Source organism: Crassostrea angulata, chromosome 6 (genome assembly GCF_025612915.1).
Source record: "Crassostrea angulata isolate pt1a10 chromosome 6, ASM2561291v2, whole genome shotgun sequence".
NCBI classification, from domain to species: Eukaryota; Metazoa; Mollusca; class Bivalvia; order Ostreida; family Ostreidae; genus Magallana; species Magallana angulata.
In genome coordinates, this window is record NC_069116.1 from 9,878,310 (window position 1) to 9,890,000 (window position 11,691).

Sequence of the window (11,691 nt, forward strand, 5' to 3'; positions counted from 1 at the left end):
TCAAGTTTGTTCAAATCATGGTCTCCGGGGGTAGGGAGGGGCCACAAGAGGGGGATCAAGTTTTAAATAGGAATATATAGAGAAAATCTTTTAAAATCTTCTTCTCAAAAACTATTCGGACTGAAAAGCTCAAATTAAAATGGGAGCATCCTCAGATAGTGTAGATTCAATTTTGTTCAAATCATGGTCCCCGGGGGTAGGGTAGGGCCACAATAGGGGGATCAAGTTTTACAAAGGAATATATAAAGAAAATCTTTAAAAATCTTCTTCTCAAAAACTATTAGGCCAGAAAAGCTCAAATTTGAGTGGAAGCATCCTCAGGTAGTGTAGATTCAAGTTTGTTCAAATCATGGTCCCCGGGGGTAGGGTGGGGCCACAATGGGGGAGGGGAACAAGTTTTACATAGGAATATATAGAGAAAATCTTTAAAAATCTTCTTCTCAAAAACTATTCGGCCTGAAAAGCTTAAACTTGTGTGGAGGCTCCTCAGGTAGTGTAGATTCAAGTTTGTTCAAATCATGGTCTCCGGGGGTAGGGAGGGGCCACAAGAGGGGGATCAAGTTTTAAATAGGAATATATAGAGAAAATCTTTTAAAATCTTCTTCTCAAAAACTATTCGGACTGAAAAGCTCAAATTAAAATGGGAGCATCCTCAGATAGTGTAGATTCAATTTTGTTCAAATCATGGTCCCCGGGGGTAGGGTAGGGCCACAATAGGGGGATCAAGTTTTACAAAGGAATATATAAAGAAAATCTTTAAAAATCTTCTTCTCAAAAACTATTAGGCCAGAAAAGCTCAAATTTGAGTGGAAGCATCCTCAGGTAGTGTAGATTCAAGTTTGTTCAAATCATGGTCCCCGGGGGTAGGGTGGGGCCACAATGGGGGAGGGGAACAAGTTTTACATAGGAATATATAGAGAAAATCTTTAAAAATCTTCTTCTCAAAAACTATTCGGCCTGAAAAGCTTAAACTTGTGTGGAGGCTCCTCAGGTAGTGTAGATTCAAGTTTGTTCAAATCGTGGTCTCCGGGGGTAGGGAGGGGCCACAAGAGGGGGATCAAGTTTTAAATAGGAAGATATAGAGAAAATCTTTTAAAATCTTCTTCTTAAAAACTATTCGGACTGAAAAGCTCAAATTAAAATGGGAGCATCCTCAGATAGTGTAGATTCAATTTTGTTCAAATCATGGTCCCCGGGGGTAGGGTAGGGCCACAATAGGGTGATCAAGTTTTACAAAGGAATATATAGAGAAAATCTTTAAAAATCTTCTTCTCAAAAACTATTAGGCCAGGAAAGCTCAAATTTGAGTAGAAGCATCCTCAGATAGTGTAGATTCAAGTTTGTTCAAATCATGGTCCCCGGGGGTAGGGTAGGGCCACAATAGGGGGATCAAGTTTTACAAAGGAATATATAGAGAAAATCTTAAAAATTCTTATTCTCAAAAACTATTAGGCCAGAAAAGCTCAAATTTGAGTGGAAGCTTCCTCAGGTAGTGTAGATTCAAGTTTGTTCAAATCATGGTCCCCGGGGGTAGGGTGGGTCCACAATGGGGGAGGGGAACAAGTTTTACATAGGAATATATAGAGAAAATCTTTAAAAATCTTCTTCTCAAAAATTATTAGGCCAGGAAAGCTCAAATTTGAGTGGAAGCATCATCAGATAGTGTAGATTCAAGTTTGTTCAAATCATGGTCCACGGGGGTAGGGTGGGGCCACAATTAGGGGATAAATTTTTATACAGGAATATATAGAGAAAATGTCTATAAACATTTCTTTTAAAATCTATTCGGCCAAGAAAGCTCAATTTGGCGTGTAACCATCCTCAGATAATGTAGATTCAAGTTTGTTCAAATCATGTTCCCCGGGGGTAGGGAGGGGCCACAAGAGGGGGATCAAGTTTTAAATAGGAATATATATAGAGAAAATCTTTATAAACATTTCTTTTAAAATCTATTCGGCCAAGAAAGCTCAAATTAAAATTGGAGCATCCTCAGATAGTGTAGATTCAAGTTTCTTCAAATCATGGTCCCTGGGGGTAGGGTGGGGCCACAATGGGGGATCAAGTTTTACATAGAAATATATAGAGAATATCTTCGAAAATCTTCTTCTCAAAAACTATTAAGCCAGGAAAGCTCAAATTAAAATGGAAGCATCCTCTGATAGTGTAGATTCAAGTTTGTTCAAATCATGTTCCCTGTTGGTAGGGCGGGGCCACAATTGGGGATAAAGTTTTATATATACATGTAGAAAAAATCTTTAAAAATCTTCTCAAAAATTATTAGGCCAGGAAAGCCCAAATTTGAGTGGAAGCATCCCCAGATCGTATAGATTCAAGTTTGTTTAAATAATAGTCCAGGGGAATGGTGAGGCCACAATGGGGGATGAATTTTTACATAAGAATATTTAGAGAAAATCTTTAAAAATCTTCTTTTTAAAGACTATTTGGTTAGAAAAATCCTAAACTTGTGTAGAGGCATCCTCGGTTAGTGTAAATTCAAGTTTGCAAGACAGTCCCTTGTGATAGGGTGGGGCCGTGATGGCGGTTTGAATTTTTACATAGGAATATATAGAGAAAATCTTTAAAAATATTTTGGGAAAGTTTTCGGTCCAAAACTCAGTACTTAGTGTGAAAGCATAGGTTATGCAGATTTAAGTTTGATGAAACCATGATTCCCTAGAGAAAAGTGGGGCCACGAAATGGGGGGGGGGGGGGTATATAGGAATAGAGAAAAATCTTCTAACAGGTACAACAACAAAAAGGGCTTGGTATTTACCAAAAAATAGAGGTGGATAAAAATTGGCAGATTTTCAGTCTTTTTTTAGCAAGATCTATTGTACTTAGTTGTCAAGATATTTTGATACTGTTATGCTAATTTGATCAGAATTAAGGCAATTGTTGCTCAGGTGAGCGATGTTTTTAGATATTTTTAGTAATGAAATTAACATTCTCCAATATGTATACATAACTATTTTTTAGAACCTGAGAAAAAGAAAATCATTACAAAAATCAAAATATATCCCTGTCCAAAAAGAGCAGAACGGAGAGAGATTTGGGAAAGAAAGCGACGTTTTGTACTAGATAGTCAGCTCGTGTTATTTCTTCAGTCATGGATGTTTATTGCAAGCTACATGGCTTTGCTGGCAATTATATCTAGCCACAACAATATCACAGATTCCTTTTGTCAAAATCAACAAATAAAAACAGCTATTAATTCTTCTTTTAAGGTATGATTATAATTTCTTCTCCCTAAATGTGAAGCAAAAAAAGGATGTTTTAAATCATTTTTCTTTTCATTGATGATTAAACATTATTAAACTGGTATTTATCTGATATTTTATTCGTCATGAACTATTTTACAGGCTAATACAACGGAAGATATATTCTATTGGTTAGATAAATTCTTTGTACCCGCCATGTGGCCAAAGTATTTATTAAATGGAAGTGTGAAAAAAAACTACGATCAACGATTTATGATGGACGAATATAGTTACAGAGTATCACTTACACAGATGAGACAAGTTCGAAGAATGGGTATGAAAAGATAATATAACGTTAAATGCAGGGAAAAAACAATAAAAACTCTATTCACGTCATATCCTAGAAATGAATATCTTATGGAAATCAGGGGATTGTTGAATAAATCTGATATATCTACTACAGCTCTTATGAAAGTGATTGCCAAAAGGCCTCATACTTATATGTTCAAAACCGAAACGTCAACATTCAAATGACTGTAAAAATGATAGAATACCTAATAGGAATTGTTTTTATCTATGTTTAATTTTAAGACAAATGCAGTCAGAATATACCTGGATTGATAGGTCCAGTAGAATCACTGTGTTCATCTGAACTCTACAGCCTTGAGGAAACGACGGCTAATTTTTGCAAAGGTCTGGGCCAAGGTTATTTAAAGAATAACTTTTGCGAATCTTTAATTCACAAAACAACTTGATTAATTTTCTCCTTAAATTTTCGAAATATCTTACAATTCTTACTTACGGATTAAAATGAATCAAGATTTAAATACCATTCAACAAATTGTCTGTGTATAAACTTCATGTATTAGTTGGGAATGTTAATTTTATAAAGCGACAACACGAGTTTACAATTATTTTCATCTCTGCATGAATCAAAATTTTTTTTTTTAACTCTTTCACTTTTTTAAGGTTCTTTGTATTATCTAATCTTTTTTATACACATATATGTTCCTCCAAGGATGGAGTCCCGAGGATGGTACATGCTTCGATCCTAGTGAAGTAATTGATAATGGATACAGATTTAAGTCTTCTTCCGAACTCAACACTCTGCCATATTTTGGTGTCTTTTCTTTATATGGAGGAGGGGGCTACGTATTGGACATAGGACCGAAACAATCGTTGGTTACGTACTATCTGACACAACTTAAGGCAATAAATTGGATGGATGTGTACACAAGGGCACTGTTTATCGATTCCTACGTCTTCAACGCTAATACAAGGCTTCTGACTCGCCTAAAAGTGGTGTTCGAAATATCGGAGTACGGTTCCATCGTAATGACAACCAACCCGTACTCGTTCAATATCCTTCCATATGTTTCAACTTGGGATTACATTGTGTTAGCATGTCAACTACTTTTTATTGTTGCCTTAATCTTAAGAATATTTGAATTCATCAAAAACATCATGAAATTTCGCCTTGGCGCGTTAAAAATGTTTGTCACCTGGTTGAGGTGTACAGAAATCTGTTTATCTATATCTTCGATTGTGTGCTTTATTTTGCGGATTGATCGAAGTCTTCAGGGTTTGGCGGATACTTCAAACTATTTAGGTATATAAACTTCCTCTGCAAAATGTCAAAACATAACATAAAAAAATGATATGATTTGCCACATACTAGAGCGACATTCTGTCAGTGGTTATGACATGTCATGTGTTTACCGACATACAAGAGTTGTTCGATTGTTAATGTGTATTGGACAATATCTCAAATGCATTCGACTCAAATATTTAAATAAACAGTACATTCCTTCATAATATCCACAGCAATATAAAGTACATACTTTTAAACAACCTTAAATCCATATTTGAACTACGTCACGGTACGCTGATTTATGTAGAATTTTGAGACATTTTAAGCCGGGACTTAAAAGAAAAAAAAAAGTCGCATGTGATTAGATCTGGATCGTGGGTGTTGCAAAACGGTAACATTGTCCGACTTCAAAAAATCTTCACCAGCTCATATGTAGGTGATTGAGCATTATCACGAACCTTACAAACTTACCCGTCGTGTCGTTAATGAGCTTTTAGTATAAACTCCAAAAAATACCGACCCCTAACACCTTTACCCTTTGATACCGGAAGTAGATCGTATATTCCTTAACATGAAAAGAACTTAATAATATCCCGCGCAAGCGCGGGAATTTAACACCTTACACATTGATTTGATACAAGGCTTGATATGATGAACCATATATTTTTTCTTCATGTTTTGTGCACTATGTTCGAATTTTAAAAAATTGCTTTGATAACATATTCTTTAAAACTAAAATAAATGAAACAAGCTGGACATTCAGAAGAGTGGGTAGAGTTAGAAAAAAAAATAAACTAAAATGGATGATTGAACCATGTATGTGACCTTAATTCGTTTTTTTGTAAATGGCTGGAAAAAAACAATTAAATTTTTCAATTTCAAATCAGTGATTGGTAGTGTGTCGAATCTTTAAATTTTGCTCTTAAGGACACATTGTACTATAATATTTATTCATCTTCCAATCATGTATGATAATTTAAGATAAAGGATTGGTTAAAAAACAAAAACAAATGGGGGAGTGGGAATCTGCTCCGATTTCACTTACCCGTTTCATATATACATTAGTTATCACCTATTCACATAGACGCAGGATGAAGTATGTTCATTGTTTACTATTTAATGTATAAGGTTTACTACCAATCTGTCGTCGTATAAAAATGATTAAAATTAAAAATGCAAGTGTATGCATATTTATTTGCACATTATAAACAAAACTGTCAAAACAAAGCATCTGGTTACCTCGTCCTGTACTTTACGCCATGACGTTAATTAGTTAAACCGCGTTCCTGGGCATTCCGTTCTGGAGAGTTATTCCCATCTAAACTAAAATCCCACCAAATCGTTCCATTTTATTTATTCACATTTTTGTATTAACCGAAGGTGCCCGATCCAAAGTGTATGCCCGCGATGCATGATATCCTCGTCCTGCAATTTTCGCTATGACGTTAATTATTTAACCCGCGTTCATGGTTAACCCGTTCTCGAAAGTTCTACCTCATTCTTACACCAGAGGTCATGCTTCGCAAGCGTGTATATATATATATATATATATATATATATATATATATATATATATATATATATGTTCAATGTTTGTCAAATGTTAATGTCTTTGTGCACTATAAGAAAGTTCCCAGTAAATATATCCACTCTTTGCTAATTCAATATTATTTCATTGCAACATATATTTCGATGCAAACTCACACTGCTTTAGATTTGCTAAAGCGTGTCCACACCCATATTCTCATTTTTTGCTATTTCGGGCTAGTTTATCGAAAATAAATAAAAGAAGTTTTTTGATTAATTTCACATAAATTACTTATCCGGTATAGATCAATTATAGCTTACGGACATCATTCTACATGTGTAAAAGGTCTTAATTTATAAGTATAAATATGCAATAATGAACCCCCTTTGTGCTTATGGGTCTGTTGGCAAGTACAGGCCTTCTATTGTGTTAAGGTCAAGATCTAGTAAATGAAAGGTTTTTAAAATTTTAGATATAAATTCGTTCAATGATGCTTCATAATAACAGCTTTGTTTGATAGGGTGTACCGGGGCTAAAAAGATTTGGCTAACACAATGAAAATCATGTTTTTAACTGTCATTTTCAATGAAATATGAAGGAAATGAGGAACAAGTTTCGAAGTTTCGTTCATCTTTTAAGAACAAAATATATCTATAATGCCTACAGTATCTCCTAAAACGGAATCAAACTAGCTCTTGACCTCCTCTTTAAAATGATTTCAAATTGAATATAGGTATCGGGACTACTTTTCCCATGATTCAACATAAGATGCCAAGAAATCGTTTAATTTTCTACATAATTCCTTTAAAGCCGTAAAGTACGGGAAAAAGATTATTCAAATCAGTTATGACGTTATATTGGTTCTAGCACCAAAAAAGACACTCTGGAATCATTTACTAGATCTTTACCTTAAATTAATCATATATTTTTTTGGTTTCTAATTATTCTTAATGGTTCATAAAAGCCTACACATATTTCATCATCAGTAACACTATTTTAAAATTGTCCTTTATTTATTTAAGGAAATCTAAAGTTATTGCTTAGCGGTTTGAACTTCTACCCCTTTTTGGTTTTTTGTCAGTAAATGTGGCATCCATCCGGTAATTTAAATATTTTCTTCTTTCAAGATACACTTTAAAATGAAATATACCCAGGCTAACTATATACCAACAGCTTTGGCAACATTGCAAATCGTGTATCTGCCATCATTATTATTGTCTTTCATTTCCCTGAATCGTTTTCTCCACCTTCGACTTTCTGATAAAATACATTAACAGATACCAAAGCTTCCCTCATTTCAGTTTATTTCTGCATTTCCAAATTAACAAGTTTTGTGCGAGCTTTTTCGTAAGCTCTACCTTTTTAATAGTCTCAACCCATTTTATCTACCTTAACAATGGTGGTTAAGAACTGGCTCTATTGATATGACAATACGTTTCAAACCATGTGAAACAGAAGTTCGTTTACATACAGTTTAAAAAGTATTGTACATGTATACATCTATTTAAGAGTATTTTTATCCACGAAATCTTTGCAAAGCATTTTAAGGCTGTGCTTCGAATTCAATACTCATTACATATTCAATAACACTTTGATCCCAATGGACCGCGACGTGGGGGCCGAATGGTCTTTATTGACGATTTTATCCTGTCAGATTTGCTTGCATATATTTCTTTTACAAAACAAAACATTAATAGGTATCAATATGAGAGAAGTATATAACGGGTTTGTCTCTCCTGCTATGGAATTTGGAAACTCTGTTTGTTAGTGAGGATTAATACATTAATATAGGTTACAAAGGAACCCAAGTTTACACTACTTTTCCCCTTGTATTTAGAAAAAAGTACTTTTAAACAAACAAAATGGCATACATGAAAATTGATGTTTAATGTATTGAGCTATTTTAGAATATCATAATACTTTTTTTTATGTAAAAAAGCACAAAAATAAAACGATTGGTCGCAGTTAATTCAATACATATGATTTTATAAAACCCAAAATTAATCTGCTAAACTTGAGTAGAAACCTTTGATCAGACAAAACTGCTAGAAATTACGCATGGTAAAATAAACTTATGGCATTTCAAATAGAGTAAATTATATTCTTCATTTATTATTCACCTCATGAAAAGACTGTTACCATATCAGTAGGAGATCCTAGCTCTCAACATTCAAACTTAACATGCCAAACAATTAACTTCTTATACAAATTCACAAACATTTAAACATTGAGAATAAATTCACATTTCAATTAAGTAAACATAGATTATATTTCATGGTCCAAATAAATCCAATCTCGAGAAAAGTAGATACATGTAAAATTGTGTTTTTGCTTTTGCTTAGTGATCAGTAACAGATGACAGAATGATCTTTTGTTGTATTGCTTGAAATTGTTTTGTTTGTTTGTGCTTAACCGTCAACAGTTCTTGATTTGTTTGTCTTTTGTCTTTACAGGATCTCCCGTATCCTTTGAGAACGCCATCTTGTATGACCAAGTCTATAAGCAAACCCTGGCGGCTGTAATGTTTATCGTGTGGCTGGATATGCTAAAACCTCTCACATTCAATAGCCACCTTCATATTCTCTACTTCTCTCTCACAAAGGGAAGAAAAGAAATGTTGTCATTCATGCTGTTTTTCCTCATTGCGATATCAGCGTTTGCTTCCTATCTGCATATAACTGATGGATATGTAGTATACGACTTTCGAAGTCCTATCACATCACTTTTAACAATGCTGCAGATTTTATTAGCCATGATTTCTGTGAGGAAACATCCAGAACTATCATCTCTTCATTCTCAAATTGTCATTTCAGTGTTTGCATTCGTTATGACTTTTGTGTTTATAAACTTTTTCATTTCTATGCTGAATTGTTACTTTTCTAATGGAAAAGAAAGCCTTACAAAGTCTGGTGACTTCTGTCAAGAATTAAATGAACATTTTTGGAAAAGAGTCAACCAACTTTTCAGTAAAATATGGAAAAGTCTGACATATCATATTGCGCAGTCCCCAGGTATGATTATATTTCTATTGTTTAAGTCTTTTAAGATAATTTTAGAATACTATGTAACGCCTGGTTAAAAATTTTTTTTAGCGAGCCCACTTTACCAAATGAGGTCTAGTTATGAAGATATTTAAGTGTATGTGTCTATATTGAATGTTAATGTAATACGCTTACACTTCATTTTCAATGCCCACAGACGTAAACTATCGTAAGGTATTTAATCATTTTTTTTCAAGTATAGGTTACTCTTTAATGTACAATACATATAATGAAAGTCTTCAAAATTTCATATCATTGATTCTTTTAATTGAATTGTCGATTCTTTTGTACCATATGATATGCACACGTTTTCACTCTTACAGAAAACTAATCGGGAGATGGATATCATTGAATGCAAACAGATCATGCTCCATCTGATAACAGAGTTACAGAGCGTCGTGAGGACGCGTCTGAATTGTCTCATCATTCAGAGTGCTGAAACAATTCAATGCAGGTTTGTATATTTTAATACCCAGCACAATTCGTTTACATAACAATGTGAATGTTTTACTTCGTTTTAGTACATTACCAGTCCCTTTATTTTCCAAGCAAACTGACAAAATAATAGCCTTACACCAGGAAATATGATTAAAGTCATTTGTCTTTCATTCAAGTTATCTGACTTTTAACACGCCCATTCCCAGTTAATGTCCAGTTTTTCAACTAGGACTACTACCTATCCACAGATAAAAGCGTATTGGGTTCTATACATCCTATAGGCGTTGTTGGGGTGGGGGGGGGGGGGTTAGTTTGGAATTCAATACAGCTTATAAGTAAGAGAATGTTATCCACAGCTTAAAATATGTACGTACTCGATAAAAAATATTATATAAAAAAACTTTCTACAGAAAGCAACTGTCGGAGTTTCGATGGATTTTGTAGTAATGGCAATAGACGTGATTATATAGAAATTGTATCTATCTAATAGAAATTGGATAAAATACATTTAACATTTATTTTCTGAATATTAAGGTTTTAGGGTTAAGAGTTTGACATAAGTATCAAATCTATGGAATTTATATTCAAATTTCGTTATAAAAATAATATTTATTAGCTATATTTGGTATATTTCTATTTTATCATCCTGGTAGAAATTCCAATATTTGACCTTAATATTCTAATTCATTTGCTTAATTAGACTAAGTGATTTTTGATAAAGATACCAATAAAATTAGATGATATGAAGACATATATTTAATAAAGAATCACTTAGTTAATGAGAAATTGGTTGTAAACCTGATTAAAATACAGTGAAGTCTGAAGTTACAAAATTAATGAAATTAAATTATTTAAAAGTGTTTTAATCAAAATGAATATTTTGTATTGGGCGTTTTAAATGCTTTCATTTCGTTACCTCAATAGCTATTATAGAAGATTATAGTAAAATGACATCTCCTTTGGGGTTACATCGCCATACAAAACGCTAATATGCAGACCAAACACTTAAACATCGTGTTTACAAGACATTTCGAATTATTTTCATGCCACTACTTTTGGGTTTAAAGAAATATGTCACAGTGTATTTTTCACAACAATTTTCCCGAGGGTATAAAAAAAAGTTGCTAGATTTTGTGTTCTAACTCACTCAATGTATTAGTATATAGAATAAAATACGTGCGAATCAATTTTCTGCAAAATTTTGTGAAAGAAGCATGCAGAAAATATACTGAAATCAAGATTAGTCTTAGTAGTGTATTGTACAAATCATCAAAGGTGGTATATACTTGAATATACATTTGAAGGATTCAATTAACCTGTTGGTCTTTCTAAACAACGGATACACTTGACAAGAAGAAATCAATCTAAGTGTAAAGCTATTCCGTTTTATCTTTAATCATTATCTATTTACTGTTCCTTTCGAATGCCTACTGTGTAGTCATTCAAATATATTAATTTATATTCCTTCTATTATGTTTTTTAATTTTCAATCAATTATCTAATAATGCGGCTTGAATACATAGCTTAAAAAATTGTTTGAACAAAAGTACATTAATTTCCATTTTAACAAAGAAATAACAATTAATAGTAGCTTAAAAAGACATACATCAATATTTTTTGTAGATTTTACGACGAGCGGGACAAAGGGTTTAAATTCATAATTAGGACTCCAGCATGCGCCTCTGGACTGATTCGTGATCTTATTTGCTGCGAATGTAACATAATGTTGTATCTAGCCCGCCTACCCCGAGAACACCCGGTCACTTTCTCAAAGATGTTTGAATTGCAGCGTACAAAATCAACGTGCCCGCAGGTATTTACAATTTTAAAAAAATTAAGGTGCCCTCTGATTAGATGTATACTTGTTGAAATTTACACATTTGGGTCAGAGAATGG

The 11,691-nt window shown here is 33.4% G+C and overlaps 2 protein-coding genes and 1 long non-coding RNA gene across 4 annotated transcripts in view; all 3 read left to right on the forward strand.

Annotated features, from left to right (window-relative positions):
• Positions 1-2,953: 2,953 nt before the first annotated feature.
• Positions 2,954-3,885, forward strand: LOC128187062 (uncharacterized). The gene is made up of 3 exons (XR_008244029.1): positions 2,954-3,224; positions 3,360-3,531; positions 3,789-3,885. It is a non-coding gene; the product is annotated as an uncharacterized LOC128187062 (long non-coding RNA).
• Positions 3,886-4,221: 336 nt separating this feature from the next.
• LOC128186586 (polycystin-2-like) lies at positions 4,222-9,452 on the forward strand. Its single transcript, XM_052856415.1, has 3 exons — positions 4,222-4,811; positions 8,679-9,327; positions 9,409-9,452. Exons 1-3 carry the CDS (start codon positions 4,419-4,421, stop codon positions 9,450-9,452), a joined length of 1,086 nt encoding a protein of 361 aa, XP_052712375.1. The 5' UTR covers positions 4,222-4,418.
• Positions 9,453-9,492: 40 nt separating this feature from the next.
• Positions 9,493-11,691, forward strand: part of LOC128189895 (uncharacterized) — a 6,165-nt gene continuing 3,966 nt past the window's right edge. Inside the window, exons 1-3 of one of the 2 annotated variants that reach the window (XM_052861687.1) lie at positions 9,493-9,531; positions 9,681-9,811; positions 11,419-11,608. In XM_052861687.1, coding sequence (XP_052717647.1) covers positions 9,505-9,531; positions 9,681-9,811; positions 11,419-11,608 — 348 coding nt within the window. In that variant the 5' untranslated portion in view covers positions 9,493-9,504. Of the gene's footprint in view, positions 9,532-9,656; positions 9,812-11,418; positions 11,609-11,691 lie in introns of those variants that run through there. The other variant, XM_052861688.1, reaches the window with a different exon arrangement.

Excerpts from the sequence above, each read along its gene's own strand:
- LOC128186586 (XM_052856415.1), top strand. The coding sequence starts at position 4,419 with ATGGATGTGTACACAAGGGCACTGTTTATCGATTCCTACGTCTTCAAC. Across the intron at positions 4,812-8,678 it reads CTTCAAACTATTTAGGTATA|AATGATCTTTTGTTGTATTG; the intron begins TAAACTTCCTCT and ends AACAGATGACAG. Across the intron at positions 9,328-9,408 it reads TCATATTGCGCAGTCCCCAG|CGAGCCCACTTTACCAAATG; the intron begins GTATGATTATAT and ends AATTTTTTTTAG.